Source organism: Lampetra planeri, chromosome 2 (genome assembly GCF_965212315.1).
Source record: "Lampetra planeri chromosome 2, kcLamPlan1.2.h2, whole genome shotgun sequence".
Taxonomy (NCBI): Eukaryota; Metazoa; Chordata; class Hyperoartia; order Petromyzontiformes; family Petromyzontidae; genus Lampetra; species Lampetra planeri.
The window spans coordinates 3,483,071-3,510,513 of record NC_136108.1 but is presented as its reverse complement, the minus strand read 5'-3'; the positions used below and the strand labels follow the sequence as shown (position 1 = coordinate 3,510,513).

The 27,443-nt window shown below is 48.9% G+C and overlaps 1 protein-coding gene across 1 annotated transcript in view; it reads left to right on the top strand.

Moving 5' to 3' along the window:
• Positions 1-7,130: 7,130 nt before the first annotated feature.
• Positions 7,131-27,443, top strand: part of LOC144724933 (SH3 and cysteine-rich domain-containing protein-like) — a 34,771-nt gene continuing 14,458 nt past the window's right edge. Inside the window, exons 1-5 of the mRNA XM_078604258.1 lie at positions 7,131-7,328; positions 17,476-17,887; positions 20,940-21,046; positions 23,271-23,352; positions 25,659-25,727. Of these exons, the coding sequence (XP_078460384.1) occupies positions 7,131-7,328; positions 17,476-17,887; positions 20,940-21,046; positions 23,271-23,352; positions 25,659-25,727 (868 nt within the window). The remainder of the gene's footprint in view (positions 7,329-17,475; positions 17,888-20,939; positions 21,047-23,270; positions 23,353-25,658; positions 25,728-27,443) is intronic.

Here is a 27,443-nt window from a genome sequence, read left to right as displayed (position 1 = left end):
ATATTTCACCGATCTGACCAGCGCGGAATATTGAATTTGCGGTTCAAATATAACTTTCAGATGTATATTTAAAAAAAATAGCTACCAAAACATTGCCAGGCTAATGAGTGTGGGTTGGGGAAGGGTAATTAATCAGCATATCTGCTCCCTTTAAATGTTGCGTGTTAAAAATACACACACGAATTCCCCAATAGTCATCCAAACCAGCATTTGACGATTATGAGACTAATTTACAGGTGTAACATCACGTCATTAATTCAGAACGATATTATTATGAATAAAGGGTTTTGGGTTAGATCGCGTTAGTATAAATGTACCTCAAAAATGCTTTGATACAGTCCACAGTGATAATTGTTTTTTTTTACCCTTTTATCTGGCAACAAAACTGACACCTGATGGTGCATTGTCTTTGAGTTGTGCGCCTTTTTGCGTCATCTGGTCCAACACCATGTGAGACTAAGCTCTAAGGAAAGCTGTCTCGGGTGTGGACCAATCAACTTCAAGGACAGTGCACACATTATCAGAGTTATGTTTTTTGTTTGCATTATGACTGCAGGTATTGTGGTCTATGCAAACATGACTCCTTGTAAAAAAAGGTGTCAGTTTTGTTGCCAGATAAAAGGGTAAAAAACCAATTATCATATTTTTTTACTGGCAAATGAGGTTCCAATGGTGTACAGTCCACAGTGTTTGTCATCGCATTCCTCCATAGAACGCTTGAGGAAATTCGTAAAACATGAAAATCGTCTTTGGCTCATGCGTGCATCGCCGACTATGCCGACATACACGCTCACAAAGATGACGCGGAGCGTCTATTGCGACTGTGTGTGGCGAGTGCTTGGCGTTGTTGTCCGCATGTCATAGTGTTGTGCACGTGTGGGCATATCGCTGTACGCGCGTGCATTCGTAGTGTGCATTTGACAGGAATCGCGCACAGTCAATTGCCTCTCCCATGCTGCGTCGTCATTTCGGTCGTTTGACCACACTGCACCACCACAAACCGGGCAGTTTTTCAGTTACAGTTTCATTTATTAGGTGTAACCCTGTGAGCCATGCGGCTCTTGGCTCGGGTGCAACCGTAACAAACAAAAACATGAACAAGAAACATCTTAAAGTGACTACACGCAACAGAAAAATCCTGGGAAAAAACAGCAGTCTTCCAGAAAAAGCACCGTATTTCAACGCTGCGTGCAAACATCCCAGTGGGATGCAAGTCAAACAATAACAACCATGAGACAATGTAGTGCGAGTTGGTGGCATGGAACTCGGGCAGCATACAGGGAACATTTTTTTGTTCTTGTCATTTACGGATTTGCGTAAACGTTCCAACAACTTTCGTATTTGCGAACAGCATTTCACCACCAAACTGCAAAGCGAAACAGTGGATCTGTGTGCGCATAAGCAAATTATCTTCAGTGCCATATAGGTATAATAACGTGCGCGTGTGTATGTGTGTCTGTCATCAAGGTACCAGAGCGTGTCATTAGTTTACCAATTTTACAGCGCGTCTATTAAAAGACTCATGCAATATTCCACCTCCGAAAAGCCGTTAACAAAATTAGCTTTTGGTCTTCGTGTACAGGATTGCTGACGTTATTGGGATTATGTTTTTTTATGTTTGCAGCTGGCTCTCAATTGCCGGTTGACCCTTTTGTCCTCCAGAGTTCCAAGCGTATGGCCCAGGTTGCTCAGTCCCACACAGGGTAGCCAAAAAAGTCTGGGTGGCGCATAGAATTATGAAATTTACTTTCATAAATCACGCGTGCTTTTTTTAAAATCATTTATCTTAACATATACTCTCATTAATATAAATGCACGCATGAATTCTCTTTTGAAATTCATTTCGGACTTTTGTTTAAATATGCCAGGCGTATTCTTTGAACTGAATTCTAGATTTGAAGCTTTCGTCACTGCAAGGATCCATACTCTTTGTTTTTTTTCGGTAAAGTCACGTAGATGAAAAATAAAAACAAATCAATTAAATCACGGCGTTTCGGATTTAATGTATTTGTTTTTTTTTTAACCTACGTGACTTTACCGAAAAAACTAAAGAGTATGTATTCTTTGAACGTTTATGTTTTATATCGGTCAATTTTAATTCCATTTTTAAATGCCATCTGAAGAAAAATAGGTGTTAATAATGATAAAAGATGTAATATGATTTGAAAGAATAAACATGAAAAAAATGTAACGCCAGTTTAAAAATAGATACAATGAATATAATAACCCTCTGAATCACTCGCTACATCTAGAGGAGGGGGGAAACGTGTGACCCAGGTAAGTACATTCATCAACAAGCAACTCTTAGAACAATTATTCAATGACGCTCCTGCTTCGGCAGTTGTGCATCAGCAGGATTAAAACACAACACATTTGTCAACGACACTGTGACTGTAAAATAATATGTATATAACAGGCGACGTTTCAGACGATGGCGCTTCTATAAGGAACGTCCATTGTCCGAAATGCTACCGGCTATATATTTTCCTTTGAAGGCAGTATTATTGACGGATGTGTTGAGTTGTTTTTGTTATCTGTGCTTGTGCAGAACTACCAACGCAGCATCCCCAATGATGTTTCTAATTGTGTATATATAAACAAAGACAAAGATCCCCCGTATAGCCTTAGAAAACTATTGGGGAAAGTGCTGTTAGCGAGCACCTATGAAGGCCGGCACGGCACACGAGGGGATGGGTGACCAACACCACGCCCGTCCGCCTTTATCTCCCCAGTGGCGACGTTTACACACCGAACCAGGTACTCATTTGAGGCTGAGTCGACCTAGGGGAGGCCCAGGACCGGTTCAAATAATCGTCACCGGCGTTGGCCCGTGAGCTGCAATCGAATCTCGAGTGGCCGGGTTCGTAGCGCAGCGCAGCGCGCTAATCGCTCCCCATAAATAAACGCGCACACGAGGGCACCCTTGCTGTAGTCATATTCCCTTTGCCAACACACGTGCCCTGCCCCCGCCGCACAGCGTGAGGTGCCCGGGCGGTGCAGAGCTGCCTGCCGCGAGTGATGCTGAACCTGCCTCTGGGTTCCAGTGGCATCCACCCAAAACCGGCCTGCGCTGCGGCGCCCAACATGGGTTTTTTTTCTCTCTCTCTCTCTTTATAATCGTGGTTATGAGAGATATTTAATCACTCTTGTTAAACAGAGAGATGATCTCAACTCTCATCGCCATCACCTCTTCATTGCCCACCTCTCCCCCCCCCCTCTCCATCTAAAAATTCCAAGTCGCACACGCTCTCTAATTGTGGCTTTTTTCGGGGGTTCGCGTCGTTTGTTGGTTGGAATTGTGTCCGACGTTTCACTTGTCGAAGAAGCACCCGGTACGTGGAGCTAAAGGCCGTCTACATCGTGCCGAACAACGCGCAGTACAGCACAACCTCAAACCTCTACGCAGCGGCACTCCCCCCTGCCCCATTGTGTACGGATCAAGGGCACACAGATTGGCACTGTGCGCTGAAAACCCAGCGACTTGAATTAGAATTCTCAGAATTCAATTCACAGTCACAGATGGACTTCGGTGAGAATGGTGATGTGAACCTCTCCTGGATCTCCCCCTTCGGTTGTCTCTGCCTTAAACGAGTGCCTGGTGCAAGGGTGTTGACGTCAGAGCTGGGGATACAAAGACCACCGAGCGTGGTGCTAGTCACACACCTCTCTCTGGCGTGTATCTTGCCGGCATGAATATAATAGGTGCTCACTGACAGCACTTATCCCAACGGTCAGGCTATAAGGGAAGGTCCTTGTGTGTTTGCTCGATCTGCCAATATTCTGAAAAAACTGAATATTGACATGTGGTGGTCTCATTGGCGCAGGGATGACCTTCAAAAGGTCATAAAACAATTGAGATGTTTAACTGACCGTAAACCACCACGGAATACAGCGGGGTACGCTACAATCCACGTAGTTGTCCAACTACAACTTTTATAACGACACAATTGTATAAGTCAGTCAGAGAAGTAACATTTCGTATCTATCGATCGCTCGATAAACATTGCCGCTGATCCCCCCCCCCCCATTCCTGGCAAGGACTGCCCCTGCGTGGTGGCCCCCCGGACAAAACAAATCTATTTCTCCCCCATTGTGCATTCATTCCGTCAGTGCTGCGGCGGTGTGTAGACGAGACTCCCTCCCAAGCCGCCCTCCCTTGAATCCCGATCGCCCTTCACACGCAAGGGCCGGGCCGCGAATAGCACAAAACCCCACATCACGGGAGACCCGAGACACCCCCCCCTCCGCCTCCGCCGACTTTAATCCCATCGCCCGCATCGCCCTTTCCCCCCATACCAACCTCGTCCCCAAGAGGCCTTGGTCCTAACACCGACACGACGCGGACCTGCCCCAGTGGGCCCGTGTCTTCTCTCTAGTCCCTGACCCTCCGTGTATCACAACCCCCCCCCCCATCCTATAGATAATCACCTCCGCCATCTCCATCCCTCGCTATCTTCTCCCCACCCATCCCCGTCACTCGTTTTCCTCGCTCTCGCTCTGTCTCTGTCTCTCTCTCTCTCTGCGTCCATGCCATCACCATACTGCCACCCCCCTTGCCACCCCTGCCAACATCATCACCAATGCCCCCCGCCCCCCCCAGTCGTGTCCACAACGGACCCCCGGCTGCTCTACGGCGATGAAAGGTCGACAGGAGCAGCGTGTACACACACACAAAGACAAAGATAAAGACAAATATTCCCCGTATAGCCTTATCAGACTGTAGGGGCAAGTGCTGTTAGCGAGTACCTTTCATGGCCGGCACGGCACAGGAAGGGGTGGGTGGCCAACACCACGCCCGACCGCCTTTGTATCCCTAGTGGCGATGTTTACACAGCGCACCAGGTACTAATTTGAGGCTGAGTCGACCTAGGGGAGGCCCATGACCAGTTCAGATAATCGTCACCGGTGTTGGCCGTGAGCGGGAATCGAACCCGGGTCGCCAGGTTCGTAGTGCAGCGCGCTAACCGCTACACCACCGCTCCCCGGCGTGTACACACACACACATATACACGCGGACACATGCGTATAAAGACAAAGCTGGCCCGCATAGCCTCTATATGGGGTCTTGGGTCAAGCTTTGTTATCGAGCACCTGTTATGGTCGGCACAGCGAACGAGGTTCAGATGTTACGCCCGGCCGCTTTTGTCTCTCCCCCCCACCCACAATGCTGAATTTTACACGCCGCACCAGGTAAGCCATCTGAGGCTGAGTCGACCTAGACGGAGGCACAGGATCGGGTTCGATACCGCTCGCCACGGGTGTTAGCATTGGAGGGGAATCGAATTCGGGGAGCCGAGTTCAAAGTTCGTAGCGCAAACCACTGCGCCACCGCTCCACATACATAAATACGCACAAAAAAATACAAATATCCCCCGTATAGCCTTAACCGACTGTTGGGGCAAGTGCTGTTAGCGAACACCTATGAAGGCCGGCATGGCACGCAAGGGGGTGGGTGGCCAACACCACACCCGGCCGCCTTTGTCTCCCCCGTGGCGATGTTTACTACACACCGCGCCAGGTACTCATTTGAGGCTGAGTCAACCTAGGGGAGGCCCAGGTCCGGTTCATACCGACTTGCACATGCGCACATTCTCAAAAGAGAACATTGAGATTTAAGTTGAGACGACGAGAGCGCTGTTAGCGAACGCCTACCAAGGTCCAAGGGACACACGGCGGCACTGAAATGTCGTATCAATGATCGGCTTTAGGCCGAGTCAACCTAGGGGAGGCCACATCCTCGTTCACCCACAGCATGCAAGTGACGCCGATGCCCAGGAATATAAGTGCGACGTGTTTGAATGGGTCGCAGCGCAATCCAAGCATGGCCACGTTATTATTATTATTTTTTCACATACATCATTAACACAGAGATTAAAAAAAGACCGCTCATTTAGCTCTGTAGACTGTCTGAGCAAGTGGCGTTCGTGTCTACTAACAGCCCGGTGAGCCACACACGCGAAGACAAAGATCCCCCAGAAAGCCTTCACCAGAATCCTTGGACAAGTGCCGTTAGCGAGCACCTATGAAGATCAACGCGGCACTCGAGATGAGTGCGTGGCTAACACCACGCCCGGCAGCCTTTGTCTCCCCGGTGCTGATGTTGACGCGCCGCACCAGGTACTCACTCAAGGATGAGTCGCCCCATGGTGAGGCCACAGAACTAGTTCAGATATTCGCCGCGGGACATTGGTTGTAAGCATGAATCGAACCCGAGCCGCCAAGTAATAATTCACAGCGCGCAGTGCGCTAACCACTGCGCCCACCGCTCCCCGCACGCACAAAGACACAAACGTGCAACGGACGCCACAACTCCATCCCGTGTCCCCCCCACCCTACTCACCCCCCCCCCCGCCTTCCCTCGATCCCATCCCGCCCGTCCTATAGTCCGCGCTCCATCCCCTCCACCCACACCAACCCGTCCTGTGTGTTGAGCCTCTGGGCTGCATCCAATCACGCAGAGATCTCGGGGCAAGGGAGAGCGTCAAGAGCGGCCGGGTGGGCTGCATCAGCAGCAGTAGCTCCTCCGTGCCTCTTGCGAGCCTCCTCCGTCTCAACACGTGCTCGCTTGCTCTGCTTGCTGCTGCTGCTGTTGCTGCTGAGCGCGCGTGGCTGCCACACAATAGGCGAGCTGTAGGCACCGTCGGATTTCTCCTCGAACCGAATGATAAACATTGGCGACGGAATCTTTGCCCGGCTCTCAATTCGTTGATCGGCGTGCGCACGCAACGTACGCGCGCGCGTTGGGTAAAATACATCGGCGTTTCGTGATTCATGCGCGCGCATTGGGTGGCACGCGTTCGTCCCTTGTCTCGTTGCGCACGCTTGCAGCCGTACACAGCGCGATCGTAATTCGTGTTCGTGTTAACCGAGGACGGCACAGAGGCTACAAGTGCCCAACTCTGCAGGACGTGTATCTTGCGTGATGTAAAGTTTTTGTTTGGTTGCGCACATGCGCTATTCATTCCGTCTCCTTGCCCTGCCCTAGTGAGCGACCCTACTCGATCGCTTCAACCCCCTAGTGTGGGTGTCTGTGTGTGGTCGCCGGGAGGGAGGGGGGGGTCCTTATTCTTCGGGGTCTCTGCACCCCCGACGTGGGGGGGGGGGGGTCGGGTGTCCTGTACCTGTCACTCATGGCGGGGACTGCGAGTAGGGACGCTGAGTCGAGCGGGCATCAGCAGCAACAGCACGAGCATGAAAAGCATCATCATCATCATCAGCAGCATCAGCAGCAGCAGCAGCAGCTCCATGGATCCCAACACAATTTGGGCCATGCCGTGGCCTCTCCGGTGACCATGGGACATTCTCAGGACGGACACCACGAATCTAAGGTATGGTTGTTTCCATGTTCGCATTGTCCGCTGGTATGGCCGTGAGCGTGCACCACGCCCGCTCGCCAAACCCCTCCGTAGCGTCAGTGTCCACGATGGCTCGTCGACTGCATATGCCTCTTTGTGTCACGCTGAGCCCCTGCCGCTGCTGCTGCTGCGTGCATCTTCTCCACAGCTCTCACGTTTCATGATCCCATGGGCAGGGCAGGGGTATGTATTTGCATGCTGAGCAGGTAGCAAGCAGACGAGCATGGTCCGCGTTATCCAAATTTACAAGGGCAAGGAAGAATATTTCGCGGCGGATTTGAAATGTTTTACTCCCCCCCCCCCTCCGTTTATCTCTAAATCATCGATCTTTTAAGACCCCATTCCCTCGCACGCACGCACACACACACATATACACACCTGTTCGTAAACGTGCCTCCATTCCCGCTCAGCTCGGCCGTGTGATCTGATCTGCGCTATTCCTAATTGATGGCCCATTCCACGCGCTTCCAATTAGCACTCTCCTCGCGTGGAGGATCTCGGCGGCAGGCTTCCCACGACGAGGAATTTACGAATTCGCGCGTGGCGCATTCCTGGCTCGCAGAGGCGGGGGCTGGGTGGGCTCGTGGATCAACATTGGCAAAGGAGATACACGAAATGCGAAGCGAGCGTTTTGCCGTGCGGTCTTGCTGTTGTCTTTTACGAAGGTCACAAAAGCGTCTCCGTTCACGGCGATCCGCTTCCGTAGCGCTGAGAAAGGAGAGATAATGCCTCGTTTGCTGTGCGTGTGCAACCATCACAACGCTTGCCTCGTCTTGCCACACACACACACACACCGATAACGATCATACCGTGAACTAGTCACCCACACTATTAACCATCTCTCAATCACACTCCGTGATAATATATCTCTCGCCGTTAACTAATTCTCACACTCGCCGTGAACGTCTCTCACTCACACACCGCACACGATTACCAACCTCTCATACACACCGTGTTCTCATTGATTTCACACACACGCATCGTTAACGATCTCTCCTCGACTCATCGTAAAATAGTATTCACTCATATACACCGCACACCATTAACCATCTCTCAAACCCAACGTTTGCTCATGTATCTCACACGCCCTTAACTATCTCCCATACATACCCTGAACTAATCTATAACCTTCACACACACCCCATTAATCAGCCCTATCGCATACCTTATTTTTCTATCTGGCATTTATACGTGTATACACACCCTTCACCGTCTAACATATACCCCCGAATCATCCACCCTTTTTGGTCTGACATACACACACACACACGCGAACATACATACACACCAATAACTACACCCCTCAGTAAGCATCGTTTCATTGATTGATGCACAACATAGATTGACGCACACCATGGATTGACGCACACCATAGATTGATGAACACCATGGGATGACGCACACCACGGGATGACGCACACCATGGGATGACGCACAACGTGGATTGACGCACACCATGATATTGATTCAAACGATGCGCAATTGATCACAAAAAAGGCCACGTGCCTCGTATAATATGCGCACCCTGAAAACATCCATAACACATAGACACACACCGCCAGGAACAATGTCACTCACACACCACGAACCAACTCTCACGCACTTCGAAAGCAGCTGTTGCACACGTCTCTCCCGACATCCAGGATATTGAATATCATTAGTCTACTGCCTGTCATACTTTGTCATAACAATAGGTAAGACGGAGTTTTCTCAAATCCTTAAATACCATTTTACGTTTTCCCAAATATGCCACCGCGCGGCTATCCCGCTCCACACACGTCACCCACCAAAGACAAAGGTCCCCCGTGTAGCCTTAACAGACTGTTGGGGCAAGTGCTGTTAGCGAGCCCCTATGAAGGCCTGCAGGCCACAATGATAAGCTGGGGTGGCCAGCATCACGCCCGTCCGCCTTTATCTTCTTAATCTCGATGTTTACACATCGCACCACGTACTCATTTGAGGCTGAGTCAACCCAGGACCGGTTCGGATAATCGTCACTGGGCGTTGGCCGTGAGCGGGAATCGAACTCGGGTGTAGCCAGGTTGGTAGCGCAGCGGCGCTAACCGCTCCACCACCGCTCCCTACCTGAACACACCTGCACAAGCCGGCGCAACGCCCACAAATCTCATCCCACGCTCTGCGCTCGAGTACCCAACGCATCTCGTCCGTCATTCGTGTTCAGCGACCTCCGCTAAAGCCCACGGCGTGGCGATACGGGGCGACGTTCGCCGTCTGGCGCCTCTCGCGCTCCCCGCGTGCGTCTGCGCAGACACAATGGAAGCAGCAGGCGGTGGTGGTCAACGCCGCAACGCGCGGCGCTTTCAGATGCGCTGCGTCCTGCGCCCGTCTGGAACGCTCTTCCCTTCCGACATTTGGAAGCCGCTCGGCTTGCTGCGTTTAGTTTATTGTCCTTCACCCGTGCCACCGCCCTCCCATCCCCCCCCCCCCCTTGCCGATTATCACGGCTGGCTACGCACGGTCGCGAACGCAGTTCAACGCACGCGCAACAGTGAACACGACCGTTGCTCGAAGCAGATCGACTGCAGAGCGCCGTCGGTCGATCGGACTCCATCAAACACGCACAGAGCGAGCCCATCGTGGATGTTGCAGAGTTGTCGTTGTTGTTTTGTGTGTGTGTGGGATAAACAAGTTCTTTATTACTGATAGGAACCTCCTGGTTACACCAACCCACAGGGGATTATTGTGTCCGTCCGTCCGTCGTGCATCCAAAAATGGGAGGGGTGGGGCTGGGTGGAGAGGGGAGGGTGGGGAGGGGCTGGGTGGGGAGGGTGGGGAGGGGCTGGGTGGGGAGGGGCTGGGTGGGGAGGGGCTGGTCACCCCGCGGTGCCCTTATAAAACTCAACGTTTAACCTACTCACGCCGGCTCGTGCCCGCCCTCACAGTCGGGCATATTTGCGGAATACACCACGACGCCGTTGACCCTGGCCATTGACCGAGCAACTCAACGTTCCTACCAGCTCCTTCCGCAGGAATGTGTTTGTTCACCAGTGCTGCCGTCACGATGGCAAGCGTCGAGATGAGTTGTTTCGTTTCCTTTTCCACGGTGACCTTTACAGAATGGTTCTTATTTTATATGTGAGGATTTAGTTCCATTGTTTCAGACCCTAATCTCCGTCGCGCGCGCAACAATTGCAACGCAATTTGCAATCATTCCCTAATGCGCCCGGACAATAGGTTAGTTAACGTGTGGAGCACGGGATAACAGAAACCTGCGATTATAGTAGAATGCAATCAGATGTGTAAGGTAACAAAGCCGATACACGTGACAAGTCGAAACAAATGGCGAGGACAAAGTAGTTGAGCCACACTCTTCCTTCTTAGCAGTCGGAGGGGAATTCTAATTATTCAATTCACTCCTCTCCCCCCCACCCTCCATTGTGATATTCACAACGCATCTTTTTAACGGAGCTTCGTCTTATTCCCACGAGCTAACAACAGTGCCGGCACGTGGCGATGCTTACATTTTCAGTCCATTTGTTTTCTCCCCGGCTGTGTTACAAGGGCGACAGTGCCGTGCCTGAACGCAGTAGCAGCAGCAGCATCCAAAGACGACGCCGAGTGACCGCAGGGTCATTTAAGGGGTTGCGCAAACTAACACACGAGGTACTCGATGGTCGTGAATGAATCGCGCGCGGATATTCAAGAGAAGAAATCAAAATGAGAACAAGAGGCGCCCGGACACGGCCAGGTTCAGCTGCGAGTACGCTCCCTCCATGTTTAAGTCTACAAAGAGTGACAGGAACGCACGGATAGAAAAAAACAAATAGACTGTCCAAACAAGGGATCTTAATTTGTCAGTGAGCAGGTGTTGCAGTCTGTGGTTGCTGTAATTACAGCAACGCCCTCGAGTCGTACACGTGCTGCCTGTAGGTCGTACACGTGCTGCCTTCGGGCCGTACCCGTGCTGCCTACAGGCCGTACACGTGCCGCCTTCGGGCCGTACCCGTGCTGCCTATAGGCCGTACACGTGCTGCCTTCGTGCCGTACCCGTGCTGCCTACAGGCCGTACCCGTGCTGCCTTCGGGCCGTACACGTGCTGCCTTCGTGCCGTACCCGTGCTGCCTACAGGCCGTACACGTGCTGCCTTCGTGCCGTACACGTGCTGCCTATAGGCCGTACACGTGCTGCCTTCGGGCCGTACCCGTGCTGCCTTCGGGCCGTACACGTGCTGCCTGTAGGTCGTACACGTGCTGCCTTCGGGCCGTATCCGTGCTGCCTTCGGGCCGTACACGTACTGCTTGTGTGCGCCACAACTGCAAACTGTTTGAATGAAATGTGAATCACTTCGAGGGCATGCCGTGTCCGTCCACCTGAACATTTTTCATCCCTTTTATGGAAAACGGTGGGTTTTAAACTTTGCACGCCATGGCTATTGGCTTTGTATAAGAAACTAATTTGCCCTTAGGGTTCGCCAAGGGTTGCGGAGTCAAGGACGTGATGTGAACTGTACAGAACAGGGAGCGTAGATGTACACTGCGCCGCTGGAAAGACAAAGTGATCTCATTAGACATTCTCCAAATGCAGCCAGTGGAATGATGTGAAATGCGTTGGACAAATCTGTTGATTGTTAGATGTAGGCTGCAAAAAATATATATATACTATATACAAGCAGAACTCTGTATCTCTGCATACAAACAAAAAACACTATTGTAGTCTATCGGCGTATTATCTTTCCAGACCAATATCCTGTAGCATTTGTTTAAGCAAGTAAAATCTGGACCGATTTCAATCTTCTGCGTCTCATCAGGCTTGTTAAACGAATCCTGCTAGTTTGAGAGCTGTGGTTGACGAGAGCACTACCCATCAAAAACAATGGGGGGGGGGGGGGGGGGCAGCCTCTGATAATAATAACAGAAGAAGCAACGCAGCTGCGTGTGAACGACAGAGACGCACAACAGCTCACGCCTACAAATTGCCCGCGCACCCAGACATGGAACTCCCACCTCAATCGTCGCGACGAAACATTTGAGATGAATGAAACGCCACGACGAACGTCAAACGAACGTCAAACGCCACAGCACCCACGACGGGGGAAATCGCCTTAGGGGTTTACAACACACCGCAGCTTCGCCACCGACGAAAAATCGCGCGGACACGCGATTGGCAGGGGCTGTGTTGCCGCCCGAGTGCGTAAAACGAACCGGAAGGCATGACTCGCAATTTTGGGCTCAGCGTCTGCCAGAGCGATGCCCAGAATACATGTCCAGATATCAGATTACCATTACCCCCCCCCCCCCCAGATACACACCTTTCCACTTAGCCATTGCCATCATCTGCCCCCCTCGACCCACATAAGCCCTATTATAGGGTTGCGATTTACTGAACACTTCTAAATGAAGCAATGTTCCCACTGGTCAGGTAATAGCAGTTCCCACAGCCTCTACGGTAACACCACTGCCCGCATATCCGTACAGCAGCAGCAGCACATTTCCATGCAACAGATGCTCAGGTATTCCAGCAATGTTTAAATCACGGTTATTTAGTTTTACTGCAACAGTGGTATACAGCATGCATATGAACATCGCACGTTCACTCCTTAATGGATCTTGCATGACTCGTAAAATAGTTTTGTATGGATGAGGAGCGGTCATTATAGTTATACATGAGATACTCAAGACATTTCTAAATGAGGTTCAAATCTATTTTCTCAATGGTGCTGGAAGCCAGAGCCACTCGGTCACAGTTTAAATCATTTCAAGAGAGATGGGCAGATGGCACAGTTTTACAATGTCTTCGGGCATGAAGAGGCACGAGCCTCTAGTTATTGTCTAACCATGTCCTGCTGGAGCAAAAAAAAAACCCCGCGGCCTTCAAAGGAAACATATGCAAACAAGCAACGATTCGGGCAATGATCCTTCTTCATAGCACTGTGACATGTCCAAGCCGGAGCACGTTGCCATTGATTGTGCTGCCCTTTTGCAAGGAACTGTCACAAGGGTTCCTCGAATTGGTTCTCAAATAGGCAGGTGATATCAGCCGAAAGGCTCACAATGCCCTAGAGCGTCTTGCACAAGGTGCAACCCACAGCGTTTTGTTGATCTGCTTGTGATGGGTGGAGACGGCATGCTCCTCGACGGCTCATGTTGCCGATGTGAACGGCACCACCAGCAGAAACCCGCCAGTCCTAGGACCAAGATGCATAACATTCCTTGGGTGAAATCTGCCTTTGGTTCACACTGACTTATATTGCACACTAAAGGAGAAATATCACTTGAGAATATATCGAATACAACCAACCACTGGCATTTAGCATTGCAGGCCAGAACGATGATTTCACGTGCACTGCGACAACACATCCCACATGGATCTGGTTGTGCCTGGAGCGATCGCAATGGTGCTTGATGTCTTCTCATAAGCATGGCCTTTCTCTCGGCAGTCTGTTTGCCCTTCCACAAATAAATATACTCAAAAAGGCAATTGTCCAAACGTTCAAAGAAAAAAAGTTGTGAGACTTCACAATGTGTTCATGATGATACGAAATACATTTTGGAAATTTGAATGGTTCTTAGGCACAGCACAAATCATTGCTGAAAAAAAAATCCTCAAGTTGATAACCATTCAAGTATAAAGCTCCAAGAGCCTAAAAAAATGTGAACTTCGAGAGTGTAAAAAGTAGCAGCAAATGAAAAGTGATTTGCCTAGAGGCTAAACGAGAGGACTCACCAGGGGGCTGGTATCAAATCGCCATGAGCAAAGTTCACCGGGAGATCTCCTGTCATGTCCAGACTGGAGCGTTTTCCAGCTGGGTTGTGTGAGCTGCCCTCTTGTCCTTGAGAGATTAATTGGTTTAAACAACATCAGGCTCATTAACTGGAATAGGGGGCAAAACTGGCAGAGAAAACGCTTCCTTTCATTTTGGCCGAGACACGGAATGGCAAAGAAAGAAGATACACGTAAAATGTAATAAATAAATAAAATGTGGCATCCGCTTGTGAATTCGATGAATGTGTCTGAGATCGGCAAGACCTTTTTGCAGGAGGGTATTGTGTCAGCTGCCCCTGACAGTGCGGCACGCATAGGATACATGGAATAAATTGAGGTTTTTGTCCTGATGACAAAGCATGAGAGTATTTATATTTATGTAAGACACATTTCCACTGTAAAGCTGAATGGTTCCAAATAGGCCCATTGCAAAATACAAGACGAGGTTTTTATGCAACACTAAAAATAAAAATTCTTTCTAATATTGATATAGATTTCTGTCACAGTGCCCAACTGCTTAGAAATGGAATGAATGCAGTATCCCCATTGCTCCATGGGTAAATGTGTCACGCAATGCCAAGCAGCGCCCTTGAATTGCCCCACCGAGTGAGTAAGCACTCCAAGTGTTCACATTTTAACGACCCGCAGAGCTCAACATCGTGTTGCATGCCGGTGTCCTCGCAAGAATCCCCAAAAATACCGACGGCTGCATATTCATCCAGCAGCCTGAAGTCCCCCTCCTGTGTCGAGGTGGAGTGACCAAGAGCGTGTACATTAGTATTACTATCATCTTCAATGTCAACGGTGGCCAAGAATGTTGCCGCCTTTGCTTCTGAGTCTAAATGTCCAATTGTGGTGAGACGGTTTACGGGCTGACCCATTAAAGGTTGGCTACCTTTTTAGACTGCGGCCTCGCGTAGCCCCCGCTGATGCTCTGTGTTAAGCGTTTGTGTTCAGAGGCATTGACAAGCCTTTCAGACATCAATGTATATCGGTGCCCTCAGAGTGTTTTAAGGTTAAATTGAGAACTCCCCTCTCTCTCTCTCACTCTCTCCCACCATCTCGTACATTTCGTCACGTGAGTCCGGATGCAAATAATTGCCTCTAATTAAATACATTTGCCACACGTACAAAAAAAATGGCATTCGACAAAAATGCCAAATCGCAATTTCACATTCACTATTGGGCATGGCTTCTAGAAAAAATAAAAAGGGAATATTTTAAAATAATTTGAACGGCAAGGTCATGTCAAAAAGCTGCAAGACGAACACTGTCGTTTCACTTATAAATAGACCCCGAGACCTTTATAGTTAGAGCTGTTGCTCATAAATTTCGGTCCAGTGCTTTTAGGAAGAGTAGGATTTGTGGATTAAAACGTGGCTCTGAGTACAAGTAGATTTATTGCCAGTTCATGTCATGTTTAGCGGTGTGCACACAATAACCTGTGTCCATGACGACGAGAAAATGATTTGCACATGAAAGTGAAATATGGGGGTATTTAAAATCAATGCAATTTTTTTAAAAGAGTTGTCTATTTCATTACCAATTACATCCCACTTATGTTATCCTATCCATGTGATGAAGCCAAGCTACAACGTGGAACAATCGCAGTAAATTCCCATCATCATCATCATCATCAGGCGTGTTCTATCCACTGCTGGATGAAGGCCTCCCCCCCACACTCCTGCGATGCCACAATCCATCGCGCTTCTGCGCATGAGCTGAATTCATCGCTCCGTCTCCAAGGCAATCATTGGATAAGCACGGCGTGAGCAGAATAATCCAAAGCGCAGGGTCCCAAGTAACTCAAGGGCTCCGTAATTTAAGGAAAAACTGTTTTGCGCCAAATATCTGCTGACTAACTCTACATTAATGTTATCTCGCTGTCTTTGAAGGGGGGGGGGGCACGATGGATGTGTGCCCCCAGGGAGACCAGAGTGTTAACGACAGCCCCACACCTCTGCATGCCCATTTGATCTCTTCTCCCTTAATACGTACAGGCATACACAATTAGGTGGGGGGGGGGGGGTTAATCTTCGTCAAAAGGGGGGAAATTGGCAGATGGCATTAAGACGACCTAATGAAACAGCAATGAAGGTAGTCTTGTTCATATTGTTCACGTGACATTCCTTATATGAATAATCATTTCGACCTTCCTGAATTCCAAAATGCAAGGTATTTTTGAGTGTGTTCGTTCACGGGGACCCTCTCTGCGCTTAACGCCGACACGATGACGCAACGGGATCTGCCGAGAGAAACAAAACCGACGTCTAAAGGCTCAGGATTCTTCTTCGATCGAATCGCGCGCGTAAGAATGGCGGTTCGCTTCACGTGAATTTGACGCAGAAGGTACGCTGACGATACAATCCAGCTCATGGAGCTAACAAAGATCGTACAAAATGATCCGGGAAAAAAATCGGACGATGCAAACGAGGTGGTTATAATGAGACTGAAACACAAAAAGGTTTTTAATGGTCTGGAATTAAAACGATTCCCGGCAGTGAATCGCGACCAGGGATGGGGCATTGAATTTAAATCATCGACATATCGAAGAGTCGACTAAGTGTTTTTTACGTGTGATGTTTTACTTTGTTGACTATTTTTTAATTGACTATTTAGCAAGGAGAACAACGCAAGCATTACAATGTAATCTTTGTTATAGAAGAAAAGAATTATGAATAAGTATGAAATAGAAAATAAAAATATAAATGAAATAGCTGACTGCTGTTGCCGGATTACCCCTCGACACAAATTTGCGCTGCTTTGCAGGATACATCGTAATAAAGGATTTATGAATCATGTTATAGAAAAAAAAAACAGTCGCACTCTGCTGTCGTTGAAGTCTGCTTTCCAAAATATGTCGAAAAATGTAATGGTTTGGTAATATTCTACTTAAACATACAAAAGGTTGTTGTTCCAGAATGAACACTCAACCATGAACAAACTTACGTATAATTACCAGAATATTAACTTTAAACCTATCTACAATGCGTGCACCTGTCAACAATATTTGGACCAGTTTTTTTCTCTCCATCAAAGAGCGTGTTTTTTTTTTAAAGGGCAGCGTTTTATACGCCGTGAAAAACACAACATCGACAGCAAAACATTGATGCACCGATGTTGTCGGAGGGATTAGTAGCAATGTCAATAAATTGATGAATGTGAACCAAAACAATGATGTTACCTATGTATCCATGTATTTTTTTTGTACCCATCCTCTACCCCTAATATGAATGCCCATTCCAAGCCCCCACAATCTTGAGTCGCCCGCCTGCATCAATTTGAATGAGATCACACTTCACACTCCCGATCACACTTCGAACGACGCAAAATTAACAGGGAAACCCCAATCCCAACCCTCGTGAACTCTGACCCACCAACCCCAACGTGTGCACAGCTGCAGAGGCTGAAGCGCTCGCTGTCATTCAAGACCAAGTCCCTGCGCAGCCGCAGTGCAGACAACGTCTTCGAGCGTTCCGACCGGGACTCGCGGGGAGAGGGCAACCTCATCCTCACTCCGGCCCTCATCCCGAACGCCGCCCTCCGCGGTAGCCCCTCGTCGCCACCGCAGCCGCCACCGCTCCCCCCGGCGTCGCGCGAGTGCCTCCTGGGTGAGGCGCGGTCCTCCCGGGCACTCCTCTCCTCCTCGTCGTCCTCCTCTTCCTCGTCCTCCGCCACCACCAACGTGGCCGCCGCTCATCCGCCGCCGTCCCCGCTGCGTCTCTTCCCCGGCGAGCGACAGCACGACTTCCAGGAGCACGTCTTCAAGAAGCCCACCTTCTGCGACATCTGCAACCACATGATTGTGGGTGCGTGAGTTCGACTTCGCGCGAGCGCACGGTCAACGCCGGTCACGATGAATCTGTGTCCGTTTCTGGGACTCCCCCTTGGTCGACTCAGCCTCAAATGAGTACCCGCATGAACTACCGGGGAGGCGTGGTGTTTGGCCACCCACACCGGCATTAATTGGTGGTGCTCGCTCACAACAGCACGTGGACCCCAAAACGCCTGTTAAAGGCTATACGGGGGATCTTGACTTACAGCTTTTGTGACTGCAGGAATTCATATTCTTTGGGTCTCTCGGTAAAGTCACGTAGGTAGGTTCAAATTAATAAAAATAAACAAAAAACGACGACGTTTCGATCGTCATCAGGAGGAAAACAGTGGGGGATTTTTGTTTTGCTCGAGCGAGTGGGCGGAGTGCCGGTGTAGCGGTCAGCGCGCTGCGCTACAAACCCCGGCGACCCGAGTTCGACTCCCGCTCATGACCAACACTGGTCCTAGCCATTCCCTAGGTCGACTCAGCCTCAAATAAGTACTTCGTGCGATGTCTGTCCCATGCCGCTTGAAAGGACACCCTCGTAGCTGTGTACTAACAGCACTTCCTCCAACAGTCCAGTTGGCTATTGGTGGGATCTTAGCCTGTGTCTGCATCGCTCCCTACCACTGTGGCCACAACCGCAGGGGTGGCTGTCAGTGTATAGTCCTGCCTTGTGTGTCCCATAGGTTGAGTACCTAAAATAAACTTTACATTTTAAATTTTACCATTGAGCTAAATGGCTCATTTTCAGAAGCGACCTGGCTAAAAATCATAGCTCAACAAATTGGCTCATCACGTGGAAATGTAAAGCAGCTAAATTACTCTAAACGCGTGATGTTGATTCTAAATGTGAAGGGAAAAACCGGAGGACCTGGAGAGAAAGCCACGCCACCACTGAGAGAACACGCAAACTTTAAATATAGAGCAGGCATCAAGGTCGGGATCGAACCCACGACCTCCTGCATACCAGGCGAGGTAGTTAACATCTCCACCTGTGGTGCCCTGGTGGCAGCTTGAACTGCACCCACATCCAGTGCATTGTGCAGGTCATGATGGGTGCTTGCTCACACAACTTCTCACCATAATCCACCAGGCCAGGAACATGTTAAACCGCCTTGTTTTGTTTAATGTGAGTCATGGTTATTCCACTTTGGTATGATGTTGTCTGTACCTGCCTGCGGTCTATAGGTTTACGCAGCCTCTATAGGGTGCCTGGTTTGGTGTGTCACCATCTGCACTGGGAAGTCGAAAGCTGCTGACCATTGTATAGACATTGCCTTTGACTTGTCAGTGCGGCAGGTGACATTTTTAACAAGGTATCTATTTTGGTGGGTGTCTGTGTTACTAATTTTTTGTTAGTGATCATATTGCTAGTTTGGAGCAGATGTAATAGGTGTTCAAAACTAGCATGTGCCGAAGCAGGCTAGCCACAGGATTTGTGTTGGCGTACATGCACACGTGTGTCTACGGGTGAGCGTGTGTCGCGTGCACGAGCCAAAGATGTTTGTCTCGTCGTATCGACCGACTGCTCGTATTGAAGTGTGTTTTCCTGCGCTGCCAAGTGACTGTTTTGGTTAAATAATGCAACGGCCTTAACTAGTCTAGAAGGATAAGCCGTCCAGTAGTATTCGGAGGGAGACAGACGTTGGGAAAGAAATTGGAGGAGCTGGAAACAAACATGAACAGGGTTCTGTATCAACTGGACAAGTGGTCCACACGTGACCATCGCAGATATATATTTTGAAAATGTACACTTGTATATTAAATATGAATAAAGATGAATTAAGTATTCAATATTAAAGTTTAAATTACAGTTACGGGCAGCAATATCTGGCTAAAGAAGAGATATGACCCTTGAAAAATTGTTCCCATGACCTTTACAATTCAACTAGCGACAAAAGTTGTAATTTTTTAATCGCCATTTATCATCCAGAAAATCCAGCTAGACTCATCGCATTTTGCGTACTGACCTATTTTTAGGTCATATTTTCATTCATGTGTTCAGAATTTATAATATATCTGTTCATATGGACTGATAATAAATGTCCAGGTGCGAGGTGGGTTAGTACAATAAAAGGATCATGAGAGGTGGCGATGGCTTTGGGAAGCCTTGATCTAACAGTGGAATGACCATGGCTGATAATACCTCGCCACGCTTTTAAGAACATTTTTTATGAGATTCTGATTTAGCAAAAGCTAGCTTTTCCACAAAGAGAAGGTCATCTTGAACGGGTTTTTGAAAATATGGTACGCCTCACTTTACAAATATTTGCATTCAAAAATGGTCATCAGGAGAATTGTGTTTGTATACACATCAAAACATGTTGTGTGGGAAGAAATGAATATGGAAAGGTGGAATAATACCCGCTTATTTGTTGTGTTACTTATATTCTCCACAGTAGCACTCAGTGATGATTGTGTGCTACGTACGATAACATCAGTTGCTGTCGAACTTGAACCCATTTCTTAGAGAAAGGGTCCTTTTTGCCTTTAAACATTGGCCATTTCACCAGCATTGGTTTAAGTAAGCCTGACTCAGCTAATGAGACAATGAATGTCAAAACCGGTCCAGACGTTGCTTGTGTTGAACCCTAACAAGGCGGAGTCGTTATCAGGATTGGCAGAGGCTGGCAGCACAAAGTAAGGGCAATGTTGAACAGGACAGGGTGGAACTGAGGTGCACGACATGGCTAGGCAAAGTTGGTAGAGGGACATGCCAGGAACTGGCTTAACGTGATGAGCCGAGAAGAGGAGAGCAGCTGTAAAAGTAACACCCTTGAAAAGGGCACGTGAGCATGCAGGCACCATTCTCTTCGCTCGACCCTTCCCAGGACTTGTTTGTTTGACCCACTTGTGCACGGAACCATACTAATCTGAAATGCAACGGTGATGGAGAGAGGGAGCGGGGGGTGAATATGCGCTCACTGCTGCTCCCTGCGTCGAATCTCTCTCTCTCTCTCCGCCCATCCCATCCCCAAATGCCCTCTCTGCACCCCCTCTATCTCCTCCTCCTCCCCTTCCCCCAAATCCTCCCCACGAAGACACGGGGAGCAGCAGCAAGCACGGCCTGCGCTGCAAGGCGTGCAAGCTGAGCCTGCACCACCGCTGCCTTGGGGGTGTCGAGATGCAGCGCTGCATGGGCAAGATGGTAAGCGAGTCTGCGCACACGTGTACACAGAGATAAAGATTTGCGCACCTCCGATTTGCGTGGTTGGCTATGTACGGTGCGAAAGAAGTTTAACGTACGTACGTACATACCGCTGAAGCCATACAGACTGTTGGGACGAGTGCTGTTAGCGAGCACCTATTAAAGCCATCATAGCACTTTGGGGGGGTGATATGATGAGCACTATGCCCGGACGTCTTTGTCTCTCCAGTGTGGAATTTTACACATCGCATCAGGTACTCCTTGAAGGCTGAGTCGATCTAGGAGAGGCCGAATACCCAATTTAGGTCATTGACAGGGAGGCTGGCTGTGGCCGGGAATTGAACTTGGGTCACGTGCAAGTGTGAGCAGACACGCATGAGCGTGCACCCACATTCACAGATACAAATAAATACAAGCACACGTGTTCGCACGTGTTCTCACGTGTTCACACGTGTTTACATGCCCGACTCACTGGTCAAGATTTGTACACACTCTTTGCGTGTGCGCAGTGAACACAAATACCAGCATATGAATGATTTTGTGCAGTAGATACACAAACATATCCACGTTTACACAAGCGTATATTCACAATGACGGGACGGTGCATGCACCAAAAATACCCTCTAGGAATAAATAGTCCAGCGAAAACAGCACATATTAAACAAATGTGTAACAGACAGAAAAGCGTGCATACGCATACAGCCACGCACACATTTACACATCTGCACACATCATCGGTCACATTTATTGCTTTATTCCCTCGAGGCCATCTGCTTCCACGGAATCATTTATTTGCAAATTTTCTCTTAATTTGCCGAAAATAAATTATTGCGTTTTTTTTATTAATTGCAAATGCTGCCAAATTGACCATGTCCAATTCCACAGTGTTGCCTGTAATGAAAGCTACACAGGACAATGCAGACATGCAATCACTGGAGCACTCTAGGAGATTGTGGAGCCTCCGTGAGAGCCACTGCCAAGGTCCCCATGGTCACCCGTGAAGTGTGGCATTATTATAGCATGGATCACTACGATAGAAAGGTTATTGAGTTAAAGCACCATTCACACTTGTGCGACGAGCCATAGAGAACGATCCTCAATGGCAACCGGTCCACAGAGAACCATCATGATGATACCGAGCCAGAGAACGATCCTCACGATGCTAAGTCACGGAGAAATATCCTAATGAGACTCGGTCACAGAGAATTATCTCAATCCTACCGAGCCTCGGAACGATCCTAATGATACATAACCACAGCAGATGATGTTCATGCTGCTGAGCCACGGAAAACCATCCTAATGAGACTCGGTCACAGAGAATTATCTCAATCCTACCGAGCCTCGGAACGATCCTAATGATACATAACCACAGCAGATGATGTTCATGCTGCTGAGCCACGGAAAACCATCCTAATGGCACGAAGCCACAGAGAACGATCCGATTGTTATACCGAATCGCAGAGATTAACGACCCTATGTTATAATTGTTTTTTTACCCTTCTATCTGGCAACAAAACTGACACCTTTTTACAAGGAGTCATGTTTGCATAGACCACAATACCTGCAGCCATAATGCAAACAAAACATAACTCTGTTAATATATGCACTGTCCTTGAAGTTGATTGGTCCACACCCGAGACAGCTTTCCTTAGAGCCTAGTCTCACATGGATTGGACCAGATGACGCCAAAAGGCGCACAACTCAAAGACAATGCACCATCAGAGTATGAGAGCTCGGGGTAAGCATTTACACCATTGGAACCTCATTTGCCAGTAAAAAATATGATAATTGTTTTTTTACCCTTCTATCTGGTAACAAAACTGACACCTTTTTACAAGGAGTCATGTTTGCATAGACCACAATACCTGCAGCCATAATGCAAACAAAAAACATAACTCTGATAATATATGCACTGTCCTTGAAGTTGATTGGTCCACATCCGAGACAGCTTTCCTTAGAGGTGTCAGTTTTGTTGCCAGATAGAAGGGTAAAAAAAAACAATTATCATATATTTTTTACTGGCAAATGAGGTTCCAATGGTGTAGACCCTATGTTACTCTGCCCGGTAGCAACGCGCCACCACAGGTTCCTCCCAAGCCGAGGAGCAGTCCCCACTGCACAATGTCACCCAGGGAAAGCGGAACGAGGTTCCCACTGGGCAGAGGAGCGCGCGGTGCGTTCGTGCTGCTAACGGCGTTTTCTGTGAACGGCCGTTCGCTTTCAGCCGAAGGGATTCCGCCGTCACTACAGCTCCCCGCTGCTCATCAACGAGCAGTTCTCCTGCATCATGGAGGTCATCCCGCTCGGTAAGCCCAGCCTCCGCCCTCCGCTCTGACTTTCGCTCTTTCCCCGCCACTTTGCCACCCGTTAGCACTGGGTTTCATCCTTTCTCACGCTTGTATTGTTTTGTTTTCCAGCATCCGTTGAGGGAACATTCGCGCGCTGCGCGCACAAACACGGATGCCCCGTTTAGCCTTGTGTGTGGTCGGGACAAGTGGCTGTTATTAAGGCCAAGCATGGTCTGACCGCTAGCCTGAGCTGCATCTCCACTGTTGAGATTCACACAATCAATGTATGACATGCTGAGTTGACTTAGGAGAGGGCCAGGCTAGCGAGATTCAAATGTACTTGATCAGAAATCACATATGGCCCTAACTGGATTGTGCAACCGTGCAAAATTCATTTTTTTCCATACACACATAAACACACAGAGGCTGCCACGCACATATATCTGCTTACAACAATATCAATCTTAACCTCCTGTTGCACAAACCTTATGTTTGAAGTCTTGTGATATACAGGCCCCACATTTTATTTCCATGCAGCCACATGCTACGAATGTAAATGCTGATGGTCTGTAATTCTGCTTCCAACCGCTTTGCTTCACGACTATTCAGGGTCTACGATTTTTGGAGGGGGGGGGGAGGGGCGGGGGAATGTGCTTTAAATTGCTCCTCGATTTTCTCATGCTGAGCTGTAAACTCGTTTTTTCTCCTCGCCTTTGTTATCCGGTCCCTTTGGTTTACAGGACTGCGATGCTAATGGAAAAGGATCAAAGTTTATTCTTAAAAAAAGTGACATTTTACGGAGGCGGATGGATTTTTTGCAGTTTTCAAACGTACGGTGAACACTCGGGGATTAATCTGTTCTGTCAGGGCTCGGCTCGGTGGCATTCTGCCACATCGCGGGGATGTGGTTATGATTTTGGAGGCACAGAGGTAATACCACAAGCTGTCATGTTGATGGCCGGTAGTTATCCGATTGATTATTGTGAAAAATCAACATGGTGGTTACTCCGTCTTGATGTTTGCGTACATATTGGCATACTGTCTATTGGCAAAAAGATTAGCAAGTGTCTTAAGTCCCTCTGAGTCCTTTGCAATTTCCCTCTGATTAACAGATCTTGATCCAGTTGTCAATGCATGAGGACGGTACCCAATTTGTGCTTAGTGACTTTGCCAAATTTGAAAAATGACCCACAAAGTCATGAATTCAGAAAACACGCGGCAATCAACATCGCCTCCCCCGTAACTGCGGAACTTAGCAGGGCCCTCCTGAGAGAGAGTCTTGAGAATTCGGTGAAGCTTTTCTGGGTAAATATATAATTCAATTTGAGGTTTTACTCAGACAACATAAAATGGTTAAATCGTGATTTTAAGATTTTGTCTAGCGCTGCCAAAACAAGAAAATACAGAGACAATTAAAAAACAAAAACACAAAATTGGCAGAAGCGAAACCATGCGCGGCTGGAGACTGGCAGTGCATTTGAGAAGTCGGGCCAAGGATCATTGGTGTGGCAATGCTGAGTAATTCACCAAAATCTGATTGCTGATTGCATGATATCTTCTCAATTTCAGCTGAGCTTCCCCCCCCCCCCACCACCATCATTTCTTAAAACCATCAGCGCAGCTGCAATGTCACTTATCAGCGAGAACCTGTGTTCATTTTCAGAAGTGTCACGACCAGCGCGCGCACACGTGAGTGTGCGCGGATGCAGCAATCGGCTGCGCGGAGTGGAGAGTGGCTTTGACTCGAGCGTCCTCAGGGAAACCCTTTCCTTGTTTGAGTCTGGCGGGTGAGCAAGGGGCGACGACTGGTCAGGTGGACGTGTGGTGGCTTTAAGCCAAGCCTGATTTAAGAGCCTCTGACGGTACTCCACAGTGATCCCTGAAAGCATCCATTTGACACGATTGGAATTGGCAAGTCTGTCCCCAAGTGCTCCTGACCCTCACGTGTTTCCTTCCTGCACGTTCCCCACCCCCATTCCAGATGAGCGGTTGAAGAAACATGATCCAAACACATCACACGTGTCGCATCAGTGCGTGTTGGGCCACGGCGCAGCTACGCCACGTGTGCCGAGACCCAGAACGTCAACACAAGCACCTTTGTGTTGACGCACACACTTGAGACGCGGACGCGTGCCTGCGTTGCGTTGCGTGCGTGAGAGTCTTGAACACTTCGCAAAGAGAGTGAGGCGTCACTGGAAGGCCCAAAGCTGTGCACGGGACAGGCCTGCGCGTGCGTTAGCGCGTGTTTTTTTTCGCTTGCAGTAAAGGTCGTCTTGTTTCCCCCCTCGCTCCCGCGCACGCCGCTATGTGAACCCTGCCTCTAGAAGAAGACCGTAAGCGAAATGAGAAACCTTGTGTCTGCAGCTCGGCTAGGCGTGGGGACGGCCACTCAGGTGAACCCGCGCCGTCTTCCTCTCTCTCTCTACCGCATGCGTGGTGGCGGACCTTGGGGTGACTCAAAAGAGCAGGGGACGGACCTCAACGATCAGACAAACACCGGGCCGGTGGCATTCATTTGGGGGGGGACTGGCCGACTGATTGGACACTTGACCAAGGGTGGTGCCAAGCGTGAAACTCGCAAATCTATTTCAACCCCCCCCCCCCCCCCCCGTATGTGTCCGCTTGTTGACCCGCATAAATTAAGCAACGGGACAAAGGAGCCACTTTCTGGCTTGAAGCTCAAGTTGCAGGTCTCCACTGAGGTGTAGCAATGGCTTGCAACGTTTTAAGCCTCCGTGCTGTCTTGCGCTGTGTTTACACATTTTGGAATAATGGGAAGTAAAAACTAAAAAACGGTAACGTACATTTTTTCTACAGCTGCTGGCACAGTTTCACCTCTGAGTTTATAAAACCTTGCAAGGTGGCATTGTTCACACTGCTATATCCATGCCATTTTTTTCTTTCGCCAGCACTAACAGAACAACACCGAGTGCTTTTGGTGTCATCACTGAAACCAAAACTCATTTTGATCCACTCAAGTTGCCTGCAACCCCCGGTTTTTCGTTATCTCATTGTGTCCTGGAAAACAGTTTCAAGCCATAGATACTGAAAGAGTGGTGTCCGGTATTCAGAGGCTTTAATACACCTCTCTCCCGTGGCATACGTACAAACCCATACGGTAGCAGGGTGCCCATCCGTGGTCTTGCCCAAAACCCGCCGCGCCTGCTGATGTGCTTCCTCAATGAGGCACACGGAGTGCAAGTGGCTGAGAGGCATTTCTTGGCTTTTCTCACCGCAACGTCCGCGACCGCGCAGCAATGCCAGCCGGCCACCGCTCAGGGCAATGGGGATCGAGTGCTCTGTTTCCAGTCTTGCCTCGTTTTAAACAATAAACTCGGTTTCGCCGACGCACTGCTCCAGAGTGTACGCACCATCGCAATGCCCACGTGTTTAACATCGTCTGTGCACCGTCGTACGAATGCGGAAACGTTCAAATATTGTGTGCCAGAGAGAGAGAGAGAGCGTTCTATGCGTTTTTGTTAGTTACATTTTTTGTGGAGAGGTCTTGTGGCTGCTTGCAGAGACGGCACGTAGCCGCCGGTCAAAGGGGGTTGTGGTGGCGGCATTCAGATTGTTTACGTTTAGCTGCAAAGCTGGTGATTACATGAGAACGTATTTTAAAGATCTGCCTGTTAAGTGGTTGCTTCAAGTAAAGCGTGCGACCCTATTAAATGTGCCCATTAGATATGAAATTCGGTCCTTGTCACAGAGGAGTTGAAAGTGATGCTGCATGCTATCATCACTACCATCACCACCACCACCACCATGTCATCATCAAGTATCACCACCGCCATGGCCACCACCACCACTATCATTATTAATCATTACCACCACCACCATTATCGCCAACCAGTACCACAGCAGGCACATTCTGTTTCGCCTTGCACACGAAATATGTGCGATGATGCGGACTGAATTCCGTCCATTTGCGATGGCGAACATTCGAGTCTGCAGAAAGTTCCAAACGACACAGCACCATCTTTGCAATTGATGTCACTACGAATTTGAGAAGTAAATTGTGATTTATAATAATCGTGACATGTTAAAAAAAACATTCTGCTATTTATAAATAAAAATGTATCCTCCGCGCGTGAGCACGTGCGTGCAAG